The sequence below is a fragment of the Rhinichthys klamathensis genome, unplaced genomic scaffold (genome assembly GCF_029890125.1).
Source record: "Rhinichthys klamathensis goyatoka isolate OS25496 unplaced genomic scaffold, OSU_Roscu_1.1 h1tg000177l_1, whole genome shotgun sequence".
Classification (NCBI taxonomy): Eukaryota; Metazoa; Chordata; class Actinopteri; order Cypriniformes; family Leuciscidae; genus Rhinichthys; species Rhinichthys klamathensis.
The window spans coordinates 1,275,956-1,297,984 of record NW_026606706.1 but is presented as its reverse complement, the minus strand read 5'-3'; the positions used below and the strand labels follow the sequence as shown (position 1 = coordinate 1,297,984).

The window sequence follows — 22,029 nt, the reverse complement described above, 5'->3', positions numbered from 1 at the left end:
TCTGATATCATTCTTTTAAATAAATGTCACTTGGTTTCATATTTCACCTAATGCAATGACATTGATACATTTTTAAGCGTGGCTTCAGTGTCCAAATACTTTATGAAAAGTTATGATGCTGTTCTGGCTGTTCAGGGTAGACTCATAACGTCAGGAATAGCTTTCATATGCAAACCAAAATGGAACCATTCACACGGAAAAACTGATAATAACATCTATGCCACTTAAATTATAGGTTTCATGTGCTTTTTTTTTTTACCCAGCCCATATTTACAAGTAGTAATTTCCAATAATGTATAATCATCTAGCGCGGTGGCAAAAACACTTTTTTAGGCTTTCACTGGGATTACATAAAGTCAAATAGTCACTGGATTAAAATCTTCAAAAACCCTGAAAGTTTCTTCTGAATTGTGAATGAACAATTGTAGGTGTAGTTAGTCACAATTAGAAATCCTGCAAATACATAGGCAATATTGAGCCGATTGCAACTGACAGTGCCATTCTCATTTCTGACATAACATTTGACAACATCTGCAACATACCACACACACAAAAAAAACATTACATGCTGAGAACTGCTCAATAAATTAACTTAAAGAGAGTTTACCCCAAAAAATACAATTCTGTCATTATTTACACCCTCATGTAGTTCCAAACCTGTGGAACACAAAAGAAGATATTTAAAAAAAGGTTCCCTTGTAAATACCCAGCAGTTGCTCTTTCATAACTCAAGAAATGTAAAACTTCTATATAGTTTATATTTCTATCTCATCTACATCTCGAACTGTTAAATATCAACTTTATCTCAGATATTTGTCCAAACGATTAGAAATCACTAGACTCAGCTGAGACAAATGTTGACAATGATTAAAGCGATAGAATTCTGTCATCATTTACCTGTAGGAACACAAACGATGTTATAGGCAGAATCTTAAGCTGTTCTTTTCAATATGCAAAAAGTGTAAATGAAGTAAGAGAGATTTTCAGTGAATAATTACTGAAATTTCAATACCTTCGTCAAACATTGCTAGTTGCGTCAGAAGACTTGGAATATAGTGCACGAGTCACAACATTTGTCATTTTGGAGCTTGACAGAACATGGTGACTGCTTTTGATTTATTGATAGCTTGTACATTCTCCAAAAAGCATCTCCTTGTTTCACATATGAAAGAAAGTGGATGACAGAAGTTAATGCGATAACACTTTACAATGTTTAATTTGTTCACATTAGTTATTAGTTAACTTGACCTACCAATAAGTTAGTTGTGCACTGTGAACTGACATGAGCAAACAATGAAAAAAGTTTTTTTATTACCTAACAAAAAATGCTGTAAAATTATATTGCTCCTTCTTTGGTTATGTTATCTAATGTTAACAAATGAGACCTTATTGTAAAGTGTTACCGTTAATGTTAATGTTTTTTATTAAAGATTACGAGGGCGCATTAATAAAAAAAAATGTGCATAAACAACACCACAATATTACATAAAAAAAAAATAAGAATTGTCTATTTAGATATCATGGATGACTTTAAATTTGATTAAATGTGATGTTTCTTGAATACCATCATTTTAATAGTGCTGTTGTGACAGCATTCGTGGACCAAACATTATTAGTGTGCAACATTACGAGCACTGACCTGATAATAAATACACATTAGCGGCCTGCAGTGCTCTGCGGTTAGGGTTCGATGGGTAATCTCCATGCAGGTCTTCCCAGTGGTACAATTACACTTGGGACCCATTAATATTAAATGAACTATTAACGTATATAGGCTGTTTTATATGGAGGACTCGCACGCTGGCATGTAGCCGAGGTTGACGACTCTCTGCGCATGCATATTCAATGTATGCACGCCTACACACAAGTACACACACACAGGGGTGCAGCTGTGCTTACTTGTTGGATGAAAATCCCCCAGCAAAATGGGTGCTGTGTTTTTGCACATGACAAAGTGCTGGAGGGGCGGGTTTGGAACAGGGATTGATTTTTGAATTGAAGAGTGCAGCAGCGGCTATGTATCATCATCTCCCTGCTCCTTCCCTCTCTCTATCTCCCCTCCTTTCGGTCTTCTGATGTTGGCGTTTAGCGTGTGTGTGTGTGTGTGTGTGTGTGTGTGTGTGTGTGTGTGTGTGTGTGTGTGTGTGTGTGTGTGTGTGTGTGTGTGTGTGTGTGTGTGTGTGTGTGAGTGTGTGCTTGCCTGCCTGCCTGAGTGCATCTCTAGCAGAGAAGCTCAGAGGGAAAGTGGGTCACACTCGGCTCGCCTCAAGACTAAGACCAGATCTGCTATGCACACACGTTTAAACACAGCACAACGCACCTACACACACACACGCACGCACAAATCCACCTTCACATAAAAATGCACATCATATTGCCCCTAATCCTCCAGAGAGAGGATCTTGATACATCACTATGAGTCTTGAGTTATTTGAGTGGACAGTTCACTATTCAGAGGAGTGAATTACCCTGCAGCTTTTCAAGGGAGAATAGGACACAGTTTGTGAGGACTTACCTCTCTCTCTCTTTCTCAACCCCTCCTTATATCTACTGGGTGGATTAAACCAGTGTCTCTTTCATCCTCATTTGGCAGTATGAGCGCTCCTCTGAGTCATGCTCTTCCCGGGTTCTGCTGAGCTGTTGGGTATGTAAAATCTGTGCAGGCATCACCTGGGAACACATAACTGTACCATACTGTCACTCAATTTTACAGCATGGTGAGCATTTCAGCCATTTAGCATATTGAGGACATTTTGTACAGGATATGGATATAGTTTCCATTTCATATTATAACTGTTCTGTATCCAAACTGAAACTATACCTACACTAGGCCTATGCGAAGAAGAAGCTTACCGTAAGAAAAGAAATATCACAAATGGGATCTATTTAACTTCTCATTTGTTTAAACAGCTGTGAGATTAATCGAGAGCAAATTGAGGTTTTGAGAAGTCTTCTGCTTCTCAGAATCATCTGCTGGGTAAAAAGACCCGGGTAATCTCACGTGTCCTCTAGAGATCTCTATGACGTCTCAAACTGCCCTCAACTGTACTAGGATATCGAAGTCTGCAATCAAAAGTCTGAGATTTTAATATTAACTCAAATACTTCTCACCAAACTTGTCCAAGATCAAATTAACTGAGCTGTAAAATCCACATTAATCAATAACCATGGCAACTGTCCTTTTAAAAAAATAAAAATAATTGTATTACAAAGATCGGTATTAACGTAGTCATATTGTCACAATCGGACTCTTTGTGTTTTGTCGTCATCTGCCTTAATCATTCATTTGTTGTCATGGACACTGATGATTTTCAGCTGTGGACTCATCAATCACCATCATTATCACCTGTATTTTTGTTCAGTTCTGTTTCAGTCCTAGGGTCCGGTGTTGTCTTTTGTGGATGCATTGTATGTTGTTCTGTGCCAGTTTGGATTACCCTTTGGATTTATTAAATATGACCGTATTGCCTTCATCTTCTTTTATACAACCAGCCCTGTGACACATAAGTTATTAACTATTATATTATATTATATTATAAATAAACTTGCCTATAATACACACATAATCATATATATATATATATATATATATATAAAATAAAATAAAATAATCATGGCTGATACAATTCAGTGTTATAGTATAATTTAAATAAGACAGTTCCTGTTATCACTCTTGCATGGGTGCTGCGTGCTGTTTTCTAAACTCTGGTAGTATTTAATTTAGAGTGATGAAATACTATTCAACTATATGTGCAATTATTAGATATAGTACTAATGTCAAAACTAGCAGTGCACTTTTGTCCTCATGTTTAGTCAATACCTTGAATGCATGTGCACGTATGAATATTTCCACTCCACAGAGTGCATTGGCATGGGCTAATGAACTATTCGGCGTGAGAGCAGGGAAAAGATGCCACACTCAGTGAATAATTTGTTTATTGATTGCAGCATTTAAATGCAGTATTGATAAAGAGGAATCCACTCTAATTGAAAGGAATGGTTGCAGTATCAAAGACTTATTGCATCTGGGAGAATGCAGGACTGACAAATTTTATTGAATGATGCTAGGAACGCTCGAGGGAGAGATAAAAAGATAAAGGGAGAAGCGGAATGGAGAGAAAAAAAAGAGCCCAACATTGCTGTTGTTTTTTATGCTGGTGGGCTGATGTCCACCAGCCAAACCAGCACCAAACCATGCAGCCTTGGGAATTCATTCCGGTTTAAGCTGGTCTTTTCATCACACAGTCATTTCTTCCAGGACATCAAGAATCATCTTTAACCCAGTTGTTGCTCAAGCCTCACAATCCATATGGCAGAAATCTGTGTCCTTGCGTTCGACCACACACTAACGGCAGCATGTGTCACTGTGGGTGGATCGTTCCCGTGCGAGTAACAAGCAAGGCGACGTGGGTGTATTCATTGGCCTTTCCCGGGAAAAATACTATACGTTATATTTGAATTGAGTTCAAGATGTGTTCAAACGCACATATAAAGGAGTTGTCGCTACTCCATGTGTGCGAAGCTTCGCTAAATGATGAATGCACTGTATGCACACGGCCTGCTAGAATGCAGGCTCCATAAATGATTTAATGTGGAGCACTACACTCTGTGCTTGATCCGCAGGCCGTTTCTTACACACTTGCACTAGATTATATATTACACACACTGTAATTTATAGATGGTACTTTGGGTGCAATATTAGATGCAGAAAAGGCAAAAGAAAAAAGGCCCAGCATCCCATCTAGCATACCAGAGAGATTTGACTATGGTCATTTGCGGTTATTCGCTATTCTGAGTCATAAGGTTGGTAGAATAGAGAAAAACCTCATGGGTCTGTCAAAGAATATTAGACTGCATATTCAATTCAATAGTGACTTTATGAGTTTCTGCATTACCGTAGAAACGACTGGCATGGTGGCATCTAAAGCATCGATGACAACCTTTCTTTCCATCTCTGATATCAGACGAGACATAAGCGAAGGAAAGAGAGAGAGAGAAAGAGAGAGAATGGGAGCGTGGGTAGAGTCCCATGCTGCCACAGTAGGGGTAAATTATCCATAATCAGGGCATCAATGTGGATGGGTCCATCGGAACCTAACACTTATACCCCATAATCAGCACCTCCATGTCAACCAATCGCTTATAGCCGCACAAATTGCCACCATTTGAGCTCCCACACAGTCTATATTACAGATGTGTTTGAGTGTGTGTTTGCGTGTGTATCGGTGCACACTGCCTCGACACAATAGAGAGGTCAAATTCTCAGAAAAAAGGAAGAGCAAAATAAGCGAGAATGATTAGAAAGAGAGAGATTAGATTGTTGCCTTTCAAAGCCGAATTAAATCACCTTTCTTCTTTCAGATGGGGACCCGGCAAATTGCCCTCTAATCTTCAAATCATCATCATAGGAAGGAGGGCAAACGGTGACAATGACAATTCAAAAAATGCAAAAGAGATTCTGCACCTCGTGAAATTAATTGTGCCAGTTGTTTCGTACTTTTCTGCAGCATTTAAATCTCATAGCCACAGTAAACTCTTATCATTTCCAAGAGAGAAGCTCTGACCTGGATTTGTCAGCAGTGCGTTTGAGTAAGGACTCTCAGCTCTGAACATAAACCTCATTCTTTTGTGCTGCTCAAATTGGGGCTCTCAAAGCTCTGTTAGAAACTCTGGCATGACCTATTCCTGTTATTTCTCAACCTCTTGCAACTTCCAGCCAACCTAACAGCCCTGTCTCTTGTTATGTTACATATGGTGCACATATATAAGAGATGCATCATATGCCATGCTGATATTAAATAGGCCACTGCAATGTAAAGTTCGCATCCACACTGGGAGTCTTACTTGTTATGCATACTGAACCCATACTCAACCACAGATTGGTGCCGTATGGGATGTACTGAATGATATGCCTGGATTGAGGGAAGGGCCTGCTTGGGGCACAGAATAGTCAATATTAGAGGAATGGAGCTGGACAATTCATTGCATTCTTAGGGTACGTTTACACAACTAAAAACAGAAAAGTTTTTCCTTTGCGTTTTTCACGTACAGACGACAACGTTGTCAAAACAATCCCTGTTCACACGGATCTGCGTAAACGACTAATAACGCGGTATTATGCAAGCAAAACCAGTAGTTGCCGATGTCACTTTGTAAAGAAAAACATGCTCATGACATCACCGTTTTCACAAATTCGTGTTTTTGTCGTTTACACAAAGACAATAATGGTATCGTTTTCAAAAACTTGCACTATGAAACCAGTTTTTAAAAGTTTGCATTTTCAGGCCGACAGGCCCCCAAAACGCTGTTATTGTGTAAATGAATGGTCAAAACGCTGTTATTGTGTAAGTGAATGGCCAAAAACGCATTCAAAGTTTCAGTTTTTAGTTGAAAACAGTGTTGTGTAAACGTTGTGTTATTTGTATAGTGCTTTATAATGCATTTTCTGTAAAGCTGCTTTAAAACGATGTGTCTACATTGCAATTTATAGTGATCTGTTATCAGAGGTGACTGTGTCCAAGTTATGCATTTCAGAAATGTGCATATACAAATCAAGCAGTTAGCTAACAATATATTAATTTAAACAATGCATTAATTTAAGGCAATTCTGTCATCATTTTCTCACGTTTACTGTACGTTCCAAACCTGTGGAACAAAAATGAAGACATTCTGCGGAACGTTGGGAACCAAACAACATTAGAGCCCACTGACTATCTTGCATTTTATGAAAAAAAAACTATAGGCTTATTCAGGTAAATTTTTGTTTTTAACTGGTAACTGAGGTTCAGTTTCATGAAGGCAACAGGACAACAAGTTGTCCTACATCAATATAAAGGCCAACTTATTTTATTATCATATAAAATTTTGAATTAAGTTACAATTAAGGAAGTCTATAATATAAAAAGTTATCTGCTTTCCCATTCATCTCAACGGCACTTTCTCAGCTGGCGCAGGACCCCCCAGAAGTACATGGCTTTCTTCTTAGTTCTTGAGTGTTAATGAGATCCTTTCTGCTGCCATGCATGAACTTAGGGGGATATATATATATAAATATAGTACACTAGTACACAATCCAGAAACAATTTATCACGGTTTTCACAATATTAAACAGCTCAAGTTTTGATAATAATAAGAAATGTTTCTTGAACAATACACTGGAATTGTTTCACTATAGAATGCAGCTGCATAGTATTCCAACACTTGATATATTTATTTCAGGTTTATTTAACAGGGACAATGCACACTAATAATACATAAATAAATGTATAGTGTGCCAGAATTAGCCAAAATGCTATTTTACATCTGCTGTCCCTGGACAGATCTTAATATGTCACACCTAAAAAAATAAAAGGATAGAAATAGTACATACAGGTTAATATGAATGTAGAAAAAAATACTAAACCAACATATAAAATAGAACAATTGGTCAATATCAACAACAACACCAACACACACATACATACACAAGCCAAATTGTCAGACCATATAACAAACATTTTTTGGACATGCACAAAAAAAAAACAATATGACGAACAACAGAAGTTTAACCTATCTAAACACAAATGAGCCTGACAACCTCATCGGCATAGCACAAGAAGCACAAACAAACAGGCAGGACAGAGAAGACAGGGTAGCAGCAAGATATCATGTCTAATGTTATGTTGACAGTCCTGACTACCTGTTAGCCACTTCTTTAAGTTAAATTTAAAAGAAGCGTAAGTTTTAAAATGCCCTGACTGAAAAAGCTGTTTGACCAAGTGCACTCAAGTCCATGTAAAATGTTGTACATAAGACAGAGATCTGTATATATAATCAAGTTTTCGAAACTTAAAAGATTATATATTTTTAAAACAGTATATGGATTTCCTATCAAGTACTTTAATAGTTTTTTTATATAGGGAGAGTAGTGGTTTGAGAGAAGTGTTACTAGCTTGTGACCAGGTTGTCAAACAATAGGTGATATGGGAAAAAATCATTGAGTGCATGAACATCATAGCGGCCCTTTTTGACATGCAGCTACGGACATATCTAAAATTTGCCAGGTTGTACTTAATGTGATTAAAAACCTTCTTAATGTGTGATTTAAAAGTAAGATTGTTATCGATGTATACTCCAAGGTATTTAAAATCTGAAAATTCAGATTCTAAAATTCTAAAATTTTACACCCGGTTCTGCACAGCGGCTTTTAGATTTACTAAAAAATATACATACAGTTTTGGATACATTCAGTTGAAGGCAATTGTGATTTACCCTTTCTGTAATCTTTTGCATCGAGTTTGATAGCAGATCAGCAGCACTGTTAGCATGTACAAAGATTACTGTGTCATCTGCATACATTTGGGTGTTGGCATTAGGACAAACATTTGGCAAGTCATTTACATACAAAGAAGCCAGATCTTGCTCTGGCTTCTTTTGAGACTATTTTCATTAGCGGAGCAAACATAAAAATATATAACTGGCCATATTATGTCTGAAATGTCACACAATATTAACATGTAGTTAACATATAGGGAAAGCAACATCACATAAGCAAGAGCAGGTTACTGAAAACCAGTGTTTAAATGAATCATGGACGTTCAAAATCCACAATAGGGTGATATGAACTACAGTATTGTGCTCTTGATCAAAGCACTCAACCTCAGGTAACTCCAGAGGGACTGGCCTGTAATAAGGTTGGTACTGCAAGTCAGTTTGGATCAAAGCGTTAGCTAAATTACAAAATGTAACATGCCAGTGACTATAATCTGCACTCTGTTTTAAGAATTTATTTGATTGCTGGATTACTCCATTGCATCCCCGTGGGTCTAAAGTGTTGTTGTTACCCAAAGGATAGCTCTTAATAACACAGAAAATCTACTGAAACAATGAATCCCATAATGCAGAGAACGCATTCCACACTCCATCAGTCTTTTGACCACCGCGGCTTGAAACCAATGCAGCTTCACAGTCTATTTCAAGGCATGTTGCCATGACGAGAACCTACTTGTTACTAAGGATCACTCAAGAAGAAAGAAAGAAAGAAAGAAAGAAAGAAAGAAAGAAAGAAAGAAAGAAAGAAAGAAAGAAGAGAATGGTTGCAATTAGGGGAAAATTACAACGTTGAGCCTATTTCTCTCTTCCTTTGTGTGTGTGTGTGTGTGTGTTTAAAGGTTGTAAGACTAAAATAGTCCTCCTCGAGTTGGAATTGCAATCTTAATTTTATCACATTAAAAAAGCTGAAAAACAGTTCATAAAATTAACTTGGTCTTGACTGTAAAATTCTGAGAATTTTCACCAGTATTTGGGACAACAGCATTAAAGCAAACTAGGCACCCTTCTTCTCTCAGTTGCCAACTGCTCTTGAATAATTAGATATGGCTTTAGAGAATTTCTCTACAAAATCTTTTCCATCTTTGGATAACCACAAGTGATCTCTGTGTTAGATGAACAGCCTGTGAAGTTTCCTTCAGTGCTGTACGCTGAAGGGAAACAGAGATTTTTAATTCATGTTTGTGATGAATAAATAATTGCTTGCGCGTTCTTGTGTGTGTCTATGCGTGCGCGCATGGAGGGGTAGAGAGGCGCGAGCTCGGAATGAGGAAGGATAAATTATCAGAGTTATGACCAGTCAAACAAGTGTGGTGGAAAGTGGAACAAACGAGCACACACACACACATCTCAAATTCTCCGTCCCGGTCCAACATTCACACGGTAAACACCCTGCAGAGTGATAATTACATAATTGTATAGGACTCAGCGCCGCCTAGTGGTCCAGACTTAGTTAATCTGAATACCGCATAATGAAACCACATGAAAACCTAAATATATGTTTAGGTTACAATATATTTTTAGCATGATTTTTAGATTACAAATAAACCTCAATAATCAAACAAGTAACTAAAGAACAATAGAAAACAACGTATATTTTTTGTATACTCGAATGGTCTTTCTGCTTACAATTATATAAGTCTTATTGTAAAATACATTTATTTGAGTATTATTTATTTTAGATAATATAGTCTTGTTTTTACCGGGTAGATTCGCGCAATTTTTGTACTATGCGAATCTGCCGTGCGCAAACTCCAGACATGCGATTGCGGTTTGAGACATGGCTGATGATTTGGGAGACGAGTGGTGGACCCAGGGAGACAATTTAGGTAAAACACATAGTTTTTTTTTTGTTTATTTGAACTATACTTCGCGCTGTAATGTGTGTGTGTCATGTATTTATGCTCTGCGCGTGTCGGTTTTAAACAGCCTGCTGTTCCAGGGCACACTAGTGCTCTAGAAACTTCTGCCTAACAAGGTTCTGTTTTATCGTTAATAATTATTTTGTAACTTACATGAAACTTCTGTCAATAAACGAGCATCAGTTGGAACTTGGTTAGCCTCATATTGGCGGATCTATGGCTTAACATTTCTTACTAGATTCAGACTGCGCAAAACACGTGTTTGCCCTGTCTGCGGTGCATCTTGGGATATGTAGTTTTCTCCCATGTAAACAATTGTAGTATTGTAGTACTGTTTGTATTTGAGCTTTTTTATTATTATTATTAATTCGGTTATTAACGTTCATTATGACATTTCGTTTATGTGCAAACTTTGTCCCATTGAGGTGTGTCAGAGGTAGAGGAGGACACACAGTCACTTACAGAAGAACAACCAATTAAATCTATATCAAAGAAAAGGAAGGGTGATAAACAGATTCAAGAGGAGGACACACAGCCACTTACAGAAGAACAATCAAATAAATCCACATCAAAGAAAAGGAAGGGTGAAAAAAAGATTCAAGACGGCACCAAGAAAAAGAAGAAAACTGTTAAGGTAATACACACACAAAAGTGAAGATTGTGAGGCTAAAAACAAATCTAACTGAATAGTGTGCAACAGTCAGGTCCCGGAAATAAAAAGCCCTTTCAGTTCATAGGGAAATTGATTTTTAAAAATAACTTATAAACCATTAAAGACAGATCTACTGAGATGTAATTAATCGATGGTAAATGCTTTTGTTGAAGCCATCATTTCACATAATTTAACATATCCTTATATCGGTGTTCATTATTTGCGTTCAAGCTGAATTCCTGGTGAAAAACATTACCCTATGATTCAGCAAAGAAAGCTACAATCATAATCGCAGCAAGCAAATCACACAAAAGAGCTCTGCAGCGACCGCCCACATCCATGAAGCACTGCTAATGATGTAATCTCCCCATGCTCTCAAAAGAAAAGAGATTTTTATATTGTCACGTTGAAAAAGTGTGTGGCCAGGCCACTGTTGCACTCTGTTAAAGCTCAAGTGTGTCTCAACCAATGCCGTGGGTTTGGAATGAGGCTTTGGGGTGGGGGTTCCTTTAGAAACCTGTTAAAAATATTTAACTTCTATTTAAAGGGCTCCTATTATAGACTATTGCAGACTGGGCTTTTTGGAAAGGCAGGCTTTAAAGGAACTAAAACAGAGCTTTTCAGACAGATGGTGTAAAGAGGTGCTACAATAATATATAATATGAGAAAAAGAATGTTTTTTGAACTTTAAGTCATGTAAATTTATTCTAGCAGAATTCTATTTTTGAAGATTTCTTCAAAAATACAATTATGAACTTGTGCATGAGCATAATATGGGCACTTTAGAAAAATATAGAAACCTCGACTTTGCAAATCTTTTTTTCCTTGGGTTCAGGCATTTAAGTCTTTCATCAAAGAGATGTCTTTGAGACAAAAGGTCTTATGAGCAAAAACAGAAGCAGGGCATCTTTAAGTAAAGACTGTCTTTCCCTGCAGAAAGAATGTTTCATCACAGAGGAGAGATCAGAGGAAAAGGGTGATAAGGAGTCCAACAAAAACAAGAAGAGAAGAAAGGTAAGAATTATAATTCACATGTCTGTTAATGTTATTGTAGATGTCAAACTCTTTTGCCCAGTTCAATATGCTGCTTTAGAATATTTTTGATCACTTCATGCTCGATAGAAAAGTGACAAAATGTACAAACTTACCCTAGAGATGATTTGGTTTAATGGACCATAATTTGACAGCTCATTTCTCAGTTTTCATAGGTCTTGGTTATTATTAGTATGATAATTAAGATAATTGCCTCTTAATTTATATTAGAGGACGGCGCTTATCTGAATTCATTCATTCCATTTCTTGTCACTGTCTCTGCCACTGATGTATTTGCTTTAAAACATGTTATTGTTGCATAATTCTCCTTTGTCTTTAGAAGAAGAAAACTATCACAGATGTCCTGACAAGCTCTGAACCTGCGCCGGGCTCTCCAGCTGACCTTATGAGCCTTCTGAAGAATCACTTCAGCCTGACCCGCTCTGTTATTGAGCAGGAGGACCTGACGCTAAAGGGTGAGTCGATTAATGCGTGTTTGTGTCTGCTTTCGTTTGAATCAGGATATTGGATGAGGAGGTTGATTTTGTTTGTTGTCTTTTCTGTTTCAGACTCTTGTTTCCTCAGCAGTAATGACCTTACACATAGCTTGTCTTCTTACCTCAAAGAAGGTAAAACACCATATATACATATGCCGTGTTTGTCTTTTTATGCAGTCTGTCAATTTCTTAAAAGGAGAGTTCACCCAAAAATTAAAATTTTGTCATCATTTACTCACCCTCAAGTTTCTTTCATAGACTTCTTTTAAAATCATTAAAAATCCAAACTTTTGATGGTAATTTATATTCTGTAATGGGTAAATCTTTGCTTATTCAAAATGAGTGTGTCAGATGCTCCTGGTTTGAGGTCAATATTTATTTTTGGGTGAACAATCCTTTTATTCTTCTGTTCTTCTGAACACAAAAGAAGATATTTGGTAACCAGACAGTTGATGGTAGCCATTGACTTCCATAGTTTTTTTCCTACTATGGAAGTCAATGGCTATCGTCAACTGTTTGATTATCAACATTCTTTAAAATATTTTCTGTTGTGTTCAACTGAAGAATAAAAGGATTGTTCACCCAAAAATAAATATTGACCTCAAACCAGGAGCATCTGACACACTCATTTTAAATAAGCAAATATTTCAGAATAGAATATTACAGAATAGAAATTACCATTTAAAATTTTGGATTTTTAATGATTTTAAAAGAAGTCTGTTATGCTCGCCACAGGTGCATTTATCTGATCAAAAATACAGTTAAAGCTGTAATATTGTGAAAAAAATATTACATTAAAAAACTTAATTGTAAGTGTAATTTATTCCTGTGATGGCAAAGTTGAATTTCCAGCATTATTACTCCAGTCTTCAGTGTCACATGATCCTTCAGAAATCATTCTAATATGCTGCTCAAGAAACATTTATTATTATTATCAATATTGACAACCATAATTTTTTTTGCAGGATTTTTGATTAATAAAAAGTATATCATTAAAGAACATAATTTATTTGAAATATAAATCTCTTGTAACATTATAATGTTTTTATTGTCACGTTTGATCAATTTAAAGCAACACTAAGTAAGAATTTTTACCTTAAAATAATGTTTTCAAAATCGTTTCAGTGGTTCATCAAGTCGTGACATGGTGAAATGCACTTATGCCACCGCTTTGCGGCCCTTTATCTGATATATCCACGCTATGTAAGATTGCCAGATCGGGTCGCGTTTCTGTAGTGCGAATGAGACCTAAGAAAACAAAAAATTTGACTTGCTTTACGGCAAGCGTTACAATTGCCGATAGGTGGAGTGTACTCGACAGTAGACTACAACTACACTTTCATAAAATCATGCATCATACTCTACCTTGTCTGTGGCCATTGTTGATTCCAAAGCCGGTGCTGGATAAACAGAGAGCATGTGCGTGTGTGCGCGTGCGACAGTAGGCTGCGGTAGGCTAAATTATTTAGGACAGCAGTAATGGACAATTCCGCTTCCAACCTGTAGGGCGACCGCAGAGGAAAAGTTGCTTGGTGTTGCTTTAATGCTACTTTTATCCTTCCTGAATAAAAGTATTTCTTTCAAAACAACTCTTACTGACACCAAATTTTTTAATGGCAAGTCAGGTGGGTTTATTAATTGTGTCCATTGTGTTAATTGCTTAATGAATACATGTAAATAGTTTGTATTAACACATTTCATATTAACAAATTTTGTTTCAGTTTGTCCAAAGTGGGCTAAAATCCAGAAGCAGCACACCCAGACCCAGTCAGTGGTGTTTCTCATCGTTTGCGGATCCGCTCTCAGAACTATTGATCTCATTAAGTGAGTTTCAGTTGTTCTGTTTTGAATAATACAGAGTTTGTTTTCCCAAGTGTTAGACTTTTTTCTCTCTTTGCATTTAAGGCAGCTGATAGCATTTAAAGGTCAAGCTAAAGTGCTAAAGCTGTTCGCGAAACACATCAAAGTGGATGACCAGATAAAGGCATTGAGTAAAGGTGTGACCCATATTGCTGTTGGAACTCCTGGGAGAATTGCTGCCTTGTTAGAAAAAGGTTTGTTTTGATGCACATTTGTGTCTTGTACATCTTGTAAATGTTATTTTAACCAACTTGCATGGTTTTCAGTTTTGTGAAACGTCTTTTTTCGCTCCTTGATTTTTGTGCTTAAGAGGGTTTGACTGTGCAAGGACTGAGGTATCTGGTACTGGATTGGAACTACCGAGACCAGAAGCTCAGGAGAATGGTGGATATACCAGAGGTAGCACTGATATGCTGTTTTTTCAGATAGGACAGACATGTTTGTTACAACATTACAAAGATACTTTTTAAAGAATTACAATACAGATAGAGATGAAATATACATAAAATATTGATATCTAATGTAACTAGCCAAAATTATGGATGATTTTGATACACACTTAAAGGGTTAGTTCAGCCAAAAATGAAATTTCTCTTATTAATTACTCACCCTCATGTCGTTCCAAACCCGTAAGTGTCCGTTTATCTTTGGAACACAAATTTAAGATATTTTTGATGAAATACGAGAGCTTTCTGTCCCTCCATAGACTGCAACTTCATTTCCACTTTCAAGGCCCAGAAAGGTAGTGGTGCACTGCTCGCGTGAACAGCGTCAGAGACTGACACGGAAGAGATTAAATTGTTAAGTAAAGTCATTATTTTTGTTTTTTGTGCACAAAAAAAAGTATTCTCGTCGCTTCATAACATTAAGGTTGAACCACTGTAGTCACATGGACTATTTTAACGATGTCTTTACTATCTTTTTGGGCCTTGAAAGTGGTAATAATGTTGCAATCTATGGGAGGTCAGAAAGCTCTCGGATTTCATCCAAAATATCATAACTTGTGTTCCGAAGATGAACAAAGGTCTTACGGGTTTGGAACGACATGAGGGTGAGTAATTAATGACAGTAATTTCATTTTTGGGTGAACTAACCCTTTAATACAGATTATTTACTGCCAACATATTTCCTGTAATGGTACATATCGACAGTACACAGCCAAAAGGGATTCGTTTACATCACAGCCATTAAAAAATATGTTTTGCTACTTGCTGTTGTTAGTTGTGTGAACAAGAACATCAATATTTTTGCTGCATTTTCCCGGAAAGAGACTACATTTTAAATGTGCATATCTGAAAAAGAAAACGTTGCTTATTTGGATTTATTTGGGTTTAACTGACTTAACTATATTCTAATAACTGTGGGGAAAATAGCTTAAAATATTTTTTTGTGTGTTTCAGGTGAAAGAAGACTTTCTGAAAATGATGGACCGTGGTCTAATTCAGAGCTGCAGGGAAGGACAATTTAAAATAGGACTCTTTTGAGCAGACAGTCTGTTCTCTGTTATTTACACGTTCATATTCATTTCCTTGCTCAGTATGTATTTGATAGAGCTATTATAATGTATTTTAGTGAAATATGTCTGCTGCAAGAGAAAAAACATTACGTGTGAGTGTTGTTTTTTTGTTTTGTTTTTTACAATTAAAAATAAAAATATCTGATTGGACAAAAAAAATCTGTCCATTTTTTTGTCTTGTGCATCAGGAGCCCCTCCCGTTTTAGACTGTTTATACTTTATTCTGAATATTTTGCTTAATGCAATATCCTGTTACAACACACATGCTCAGGCACCAAGCGCACACACATTTATTCAAATGCGGCTCCCACACATTACGGCACAGTCCAGGAATGAGGAGAGACTCAGTTCTGATAGAAAAGAATGTGTGGAGCGCTGGGGAGGTTTACAGTTAGAGCTAAAGACAGGGAGAACTGCTCTGTGTGTATAAGGTGGGGTGGTTCATGGTTGTAGTTAATAAGTAACAGTCACTTAAGGTTCAAAGGTTCAGTCATACTTGGAAACTGGGAAAACTTCCTCCGGTGGCAGTTAAAGGAAACACTTTCTTATTTGAATTTGTGTTATTATTACTATTTTTGTGAAGTTGTAGAGAATCTGAGATGGGAAAGAAGCAGGCAGGTACAGGGCCATTGTCGAGGCGTCCGGATAACTCCGCATTTAAACAGCAGAGGTTACCCGCCTGGTCTCCATCTCTCACGGCACAGACCGTGCTGCCAACTTTCTACATCCTCTCTCTCGTGTGCTTGTTTCTGGGCGTCTGGCTCCTCATCACTGTTCAGAAAACACACGAACTGAAGGTTAGAGGTTTTTTTTTTTTTATCAAGTGCCAATGTGCAAGACAGCAGGAAGTGGGGAAACAGACCAGAAGGATGTGTTCCTCTGGAAACAAGATCAACACAACCTACAAATTAATTTACTGTGTTCTTGTAGTGTAACTTCATGTATTAGTCAAGTCCTTTTGCTATATTTACTCATAATGTAGACCTAACATTTGTCATTTGATCAATTCAAAATATTGGTACTTTAATAAATTATTAAACTTTTCCTCAAGGTTGGTGGTCAAAAGACAAATTGTTAGACTTTTTTTATTCAAAGTCATTACATTAGGACTTATTAAACCATTCAATTTCGTTGTTTAATTAAAGTAGCTGACTAACTACATATGACCATGATTGTTGTCTTGTTTGTTATTAGCATGGCTTGCTAAGGCAGCCATATCTACAGACCAGAATATCATAGCCTTGGGGGTGCGCTATTTTAAATTGGGCCAGTAAACAACCACCCTGAACATCTTAGCAACCATATAACAAAATGACAGCAGCATTTGCATGGGCATCACTCAGTTTTTATTAAGCATAAAAATCTGGTTTGCTACATTATGGTACCTCTATAAAAAAATTGCTCAGTATGGTCACATTGATAAATGATGGAAAGAAAAGGGGTGAATAGGATTCAAACCACACAAGCACCACATCACAACATTTTGAAGTACGTGCTGCCATAACTCCAACCACAGTTACATTGTACACTCATGTCGTATGTTGTTCCTTCTGCTGCATAGGTGGATTACACTAATGCTGGAACATGTAAACAATGCTTCGAGATGCGGAAGCATGCCATCCACACCAGAACGGCCTGCACATGCTCAGTCAGCTTCTACATTCCCAAAAACTTTTCGGTGGGTCAGTTCAAGAAGTGATTTGACCGTTCAAAAGTTTTAAAGATTTTTTTTAAGGAAAGTAATGCTTGTATACAGCAAGGATACATTAAACTGATCAAAAGTGACAGAAAAGATGTAAAATGTTACAAAAGATTGATGTTCTTCTGAACTTTCTATTCATCAAAGCAACCTGAAAAAACATGTATTATGGCTTTGAAAAAAATATTAAGCAGCATAACTGTTTTCAACAATGATGAAAGGAAAATTGTGTGCACAATACAACATTAGTTTTTATGCATGTAAACAAGATACTATTGTGTTAAAATCACTCTAGCCTTGTCTGCACAACGTTATATCCGATTTTATAAATAATATACCATTTTTGAACTCCTGGCATGACTATTTAAAACCAGTAAACCTAACTTTGGTTTCATGCACTGTTTCCAGCTGAATTAAAGCATTTTCTGCCTAGAACAGTCCCACTGGTAAAACGACATGTACATAAACTCAAATAACATAATTCATTGTCTAATTTTTCAAATTACTTTCTGGGGTAAAGTTTTTGTGCTTCCGATTTTAGTGTATTCAACCCGTACTTTAAAAAAAAGAGAGAAGACATCCTAAATTAAATTCATATTACAAATGTCTGATTCCTAATTTAAACGAGACACCATATGAACCTCATAATTTGTCATCAGCGTGTTTCCTTTCAACATGATGTAGTACTATGTCTGATAGCATGCTGTCTCCTTCAGGGCGATGTATTCTTTTACTACGGTCTGAGGAACTTTCATCAGAACCTGCGGAGGTACATGGACTCCCGCGATGATGCACAGATGGTGGGGAGGAAGAACAACCTGAAGGTGCTGGACGTCTCTTTTACTCCCCTTCTGTTTGCACTCCTTTTTTCACGCTCTTTCCTCATCCCTCCCACTCACTGATTCAAATAACGTCTGTCTTTATTTGATCTCTCACTATGCTTCACATTAGTAGCGCTGTTATCACATCCAAGATGTTGTTGTTGCTCACGTAGGCACCGAGTTCGTACTGCGCTCCGTTCGATTACGATGCAAACAGAGCACTACCCGTTGCCCCATGTGGTGCTGTGGCCAACAGCATGTTCAACGGTGAGACGCATGTTAGTAGTATGCTAATAAGCCAGTTTGCTTGCTGCTTGTGGTTTGTTTATACCATTTTATTTTTATTTTAGATTCATTTACAGTGATTTATTATCCAACGAATGAGCCAGGAGTAGGCCTACCAGTTCCACTCTACAGGAAGGGTATCGCTTGGTACACAGACAAAAATGTCAAGTTCCGCAACCCTCCGACCAACAACACATTCACACTCCGACAAGCCTTTGAAGGTAGGCTACACGCCATATGCTGCATGTGTTATGAGCATGTGTCTGTTTTTCTCATTGTTGTCTCTCTGTTTGTTCTCAGGCACGATTCGGCCCTTATACTGGCAGCGTCCGGTTTATGAGTTGGATGACACAGACTCCAACAACAATGGCTTCATAAATGACGACCTGATTGTTTGGATGAGAGAGGCGGCCTTCCCTAATTTCAAAAAGCTTTATGGGGTTCTCAATCGTGCTCAAGGGCCTTTCAATCAAGGCCTACCCAGTGGCAACTACAGCATCTCTATAATTTACAGTATCCTTTGCTCATGGAGGACAGAATTGGTTGTAAATGGAAGGAAATGGTTCGGCAGCAGCCAGGCTTTTGGTTTGGTGACATCTTATTACACCACTGACAAAATTGGATGGTCACAATGGGAAGTCTGCTTTTGTTAATTTGTTTTTACCTTAGTTCATTTTAAGGGATAGTTCACCCAAAAATGAAAATTCTGTCATCATTTACTCACTCTCATGTCGTTTCAAACCTCCATGACTTAAGGGATAGTTCACACAAAAATGAAAAATTTGTCATTACTTACTCACCCTCAGGATGTTCCAATCCTGTATTGGGTGTCTTTCTTCTGTTGAACACAAAAGAAGATATTTTAAAGAATGATGGTAATCAAACAAATATCTCTTGTGTTCAACAAGAAACTCATACAGGTTTGGAACAACATGGGGTAAGTAAATGATGACAGAATTTTCATTTTTGGGGGAAATATCCCTTTACTTTCTTCTGCGGAACACAAAATATTTTATGTATGCTCTTACATTTCTAAAAATAACTTATTTATGTTCCACAGAAGAAAGAAAGTCATATAGACTTGGAACAACATAAGGATGAGTAAATTGAAATGTTTGGGCCAACTATCCCTTTTAAGACACTATCCCCTGGTTTGGCAGACAAGGTTTAAGATAGTCCCAGACTAAAATGCAAGTTTGAGCTGTTTTAACTGAAAGCAACTTGCATATCTGACATATCTTAAAATAGGTCAGTGCCATTGTTTTGACACCATGTTTTTTTCTAAGGCACGTTTATAAAAGCTACTTAAATGTCGTAATTGAACTAAGGCCTAATCCTGGCTTAATCTAAGACCTGTCTGTAAAACCGGGCCTATATGTATCCATTTCATTTCTATATAGATTTAACCTTGACTAATACCTTCAGATTTTCCTGTCGAGCCCTTTCAAGGTCAGAAGGAGCTGGTGATCTCCATGGTGACCTGGTTTGGTGGGCAGAATTACTTCCTGCCCATAGCGTACCTGGTGACCGGTGGAATGATCTTGGTGGCAGCTATTGTACTCACAATGGTGTTTGTGAAAGTGGGCAAAGAGGGCAAGAATATGGAGGAATAAGCCAAAGGAAGAAGGAAATGTACATCAGAAAAGAATGACAAACATTGCCCATAAAAGTCATTATAGGCATTGGAAGCAATTAAAGTGTGCATATACACTGTACATATCATCCTCTCTAATTATGAGGGAAAAAAATTTGTGGCCAAAACCCATTTTGTATGGTTTAATAATAATATTAATAGTTTTATATACAGTGGCATTCAAAAACACACATCGAAAATATGGGATTAAAAATAGAGATTAAGTGCGTGATCTGTGCAATTTTTCAGTTAAACTTTTCATGCAAGTTGTAATGCTTATAATTTGTAATTGGAACAAATTAATCTGTATTAAAGTAGAAAATTGCAAAATACAAACATTTTTGCAAGTGGACTTTTGAACCCCACTGTATTATTATGATGAAATGTAAAAACTGGCCTGTATTTCCAGACAGGAAATGAGTAATGAATAATTATAATTTACAGCTGTCTAAAATCATTACACTGAGGCCTCTTCACATCTGACATAATCTAAGTTTGAAATAGCATACTACTAACTTCTCTATGCTTTATGTAATGACTATATTGTGCATAGTATGCAAATTTACTTTCTAGGTAAATATTGTGAGGCATGTGAGTAGCCTACACATGCCTCACAATATTTGTAAAAGTGCAGTTTACAAAGGGGACGCTTGACTTGATTTTCCATTTCCCGTGTGATTAATTAACCAGAAAGAATTGCATAATTTTTAACATACTATTAAAAAAAGGATACAGTACGTACTCAATGAGTACGCAGTATATCAGGAAACTACCAGCAGGGGGCGTCTGTGACAATACGAAATCCTGATATGTGAACACGCGATAACAAACCACCTGTGTTTTCTCAACACTACATTTACTTGTTATAATACAGCATACAATATGTGTTATTTTTTAATTAGAATGCATTAGTTTACACATTTGGCGTATGTATGTATGCGCTTTCAACACTCCAAATAGTTTACAAAGTGACTTTTTTGTCAGTATGAAAGTTGGGCATAACGCATTCGTCATTCAGTCAGACGCTATATTTGCGGGAAATTTGTATCACAGGAGCTTTGTAATAAGTGTTTTCGAAGTGTTTTATTATTATTACACATGCATTATGACGACATATTAATTGAGGGACTACATGGAATATTCTTTTAAATTAATTTGTCACAAGAACTACCAAAAAAGTGGGTTGTTACAATATTGAAAAATAAATTGTGATAGGACCTTTTTTATATATATATTTTAATTGAAATATTTCTCTTATATTGTCATCTACCCATTCATATTTTGAAGCATATTTGATATTGTGCTTTGGGATTTCAACTGCTCAGGTCACATTATTAAATTGTGTGTTCTATTAATAGCCTAAATAAATAAATATGAGAAATAGCACTGCTGCATAAATTAAAAGGCCAGTGAGCGATTCATCAATACAGCAGTCCAAATTAATTTCTTGTAATTACATTTTATTTTTTAATAAAACTTCAATTTAAAATTTTAAAATTGTTTTTCTATACAATCAATCTACAGTACCAATCATCATTTAGAGACAGATGTACAGTGAACGGCAGACAAACATGAACACACACAGGCTTGTGGATACAGTGCACAGAAACACATTACATACAACTCTGATAAGATTTCAAAAACTATAAGCAAACATGCACAAACACGACTGAATCTGGTATACTTTTAAACTCACAAATACATTGAAACACACATACATGTCCATAGTGCCACCACTGTGGACATTTCATTGCTTTAAGCCAGTAAACTAACGCAAGTACCGAAATATGACTTGTCAGATATTGTAGTAAATGACAAACGTAACAGTGTACAAATCTGAGTTTGAACATGCAACATCCTGGTAT

General features: G+C 36.8%; 2 protein-coding genes across 3 annotated transcripts; both read left to right on the top strand.

Moving 5' to 3' along the window:
• Nucleotides 1-10,022: 10,022 nt before the first annotated feature.
• Nucleotides 10,023-15,726, top strand: cmss1 (cms1 ribosomal small subunit homolog). 2 transcript variants are annotated; one of them, XM_056260724.1, is made up of 9 exons: nucleotides 10,023-10,136; nucleotides 10,595-10,803; nucleotides 11,758-11,835; nucleotides 12,194-12,329; nucleotides 12,423-12,482; nucleotides 14,072-14,174; nucleotides 14,256-14,404; nucleotides 14,521-14,609; nucleotides 15,611-15,726. In XM_056260724.1, exons 1-9 carry the CDS (start codon nucleotides 10,088-10,090, stop codon nucleotides 15,692-15,694), a joined length of 957 nt encoding a protein of 318 aa, XP_056116699.1. In that variant the 5' UTR covers nucleotides 10,023-10,087; the 3' UTR covers nucleotides 15,695-15,726. The 2 variants fall into 2 exon arrangements, with proteins under 2 accessions (XP_056116699.1, XP_056116700.1); XM_056260725.1 differs by having other exon boundaries at nucleotides 10,029-10,136; nucleotides 10,604-10,803; nucleotides 15,611-15,718.
• A 229-nt stretch (nucleotides 15,727-15,955) lies between these two features.
• On the top strand, nucleotides 15,956-20,364 carry tmem30c (transmembrane protein 30C). The gene is made up of 7 exons (XM_056260722.1): nucleotides 15,956-16,523; nucleotides 17,288-17,404; nucleotides 18,142-18,249; nucleotides 18,420-18,513; nucleotides 18,597-18,752; nucleotides 18,832-19,044; nucleotides 19,957-20,364. The coding sequence occupies exons 1-7, from the start codon at nucleotides 16,326-16,328 to the stop codon at nucleotides 20,142-20,144; spliced, it is 1,074 nt and encodes a 357-aa protein (XP_056116697.1). The 5' UTR covers nucleotides 15,956-16,325; the 3' UTR covers nucleotides 20,145-20,364.
• The last annotated feature ends 1,665 nt before the right edge of the window (nucleotides 20,365-22,029 follow it).

What these genes read in the sequence shown, in the direction of transcription:
- cmss1 (XM_056260724.1), top strand. Translation starts at nt 10,088, where the DNA reads ATGGCTGATGATTTGGGAGACGAGTGGTGGACCCAGGGAGACAATTTA. An exon ending in AAAAGAAGAAAACTGTTAAG is followed by an intron (nt 10,804 to 11,757) that starts GTAATACACACA and finishes CTTTCCCTGCAG; the next exon opens with AAAGAATGTTTCATCACAGA. An exon ending in AGAACTATTGATCTCATTAA is followed by an intron (nt 14,175 to 14,255) that starts GTGAGTTTCAGT and finishes TTTGCATTTAAG; the next exon opens with GCAGCTGATAGCATTTAAAG.
- tmem30c (XM_056260722.1), top strand. Translation starts at nt 16,326, where the DNA reads ATGGGAAAGAAGCAGGCAGGTACAGGGCCATTGTCGAGGCGTCCGGAT. An exon ending in GGCCAACAGCATGTTCAACG is followed by an intron (nt 18,514 to 18,596) that starts GTGAGACGCATG and finishes TTTTTATTTTAG; the next exon opens with ATTCATTTACAGTGATTTAT. An exon ending in ACTCCGACAAGCCTTTGAAG is followed by an intron (nt 18,753 to 18,831) that starts GTAGGCTACACG and finishes GTTTGTTCTCAG; the next exon opens with GCACGATTCGGCCCTTATAC.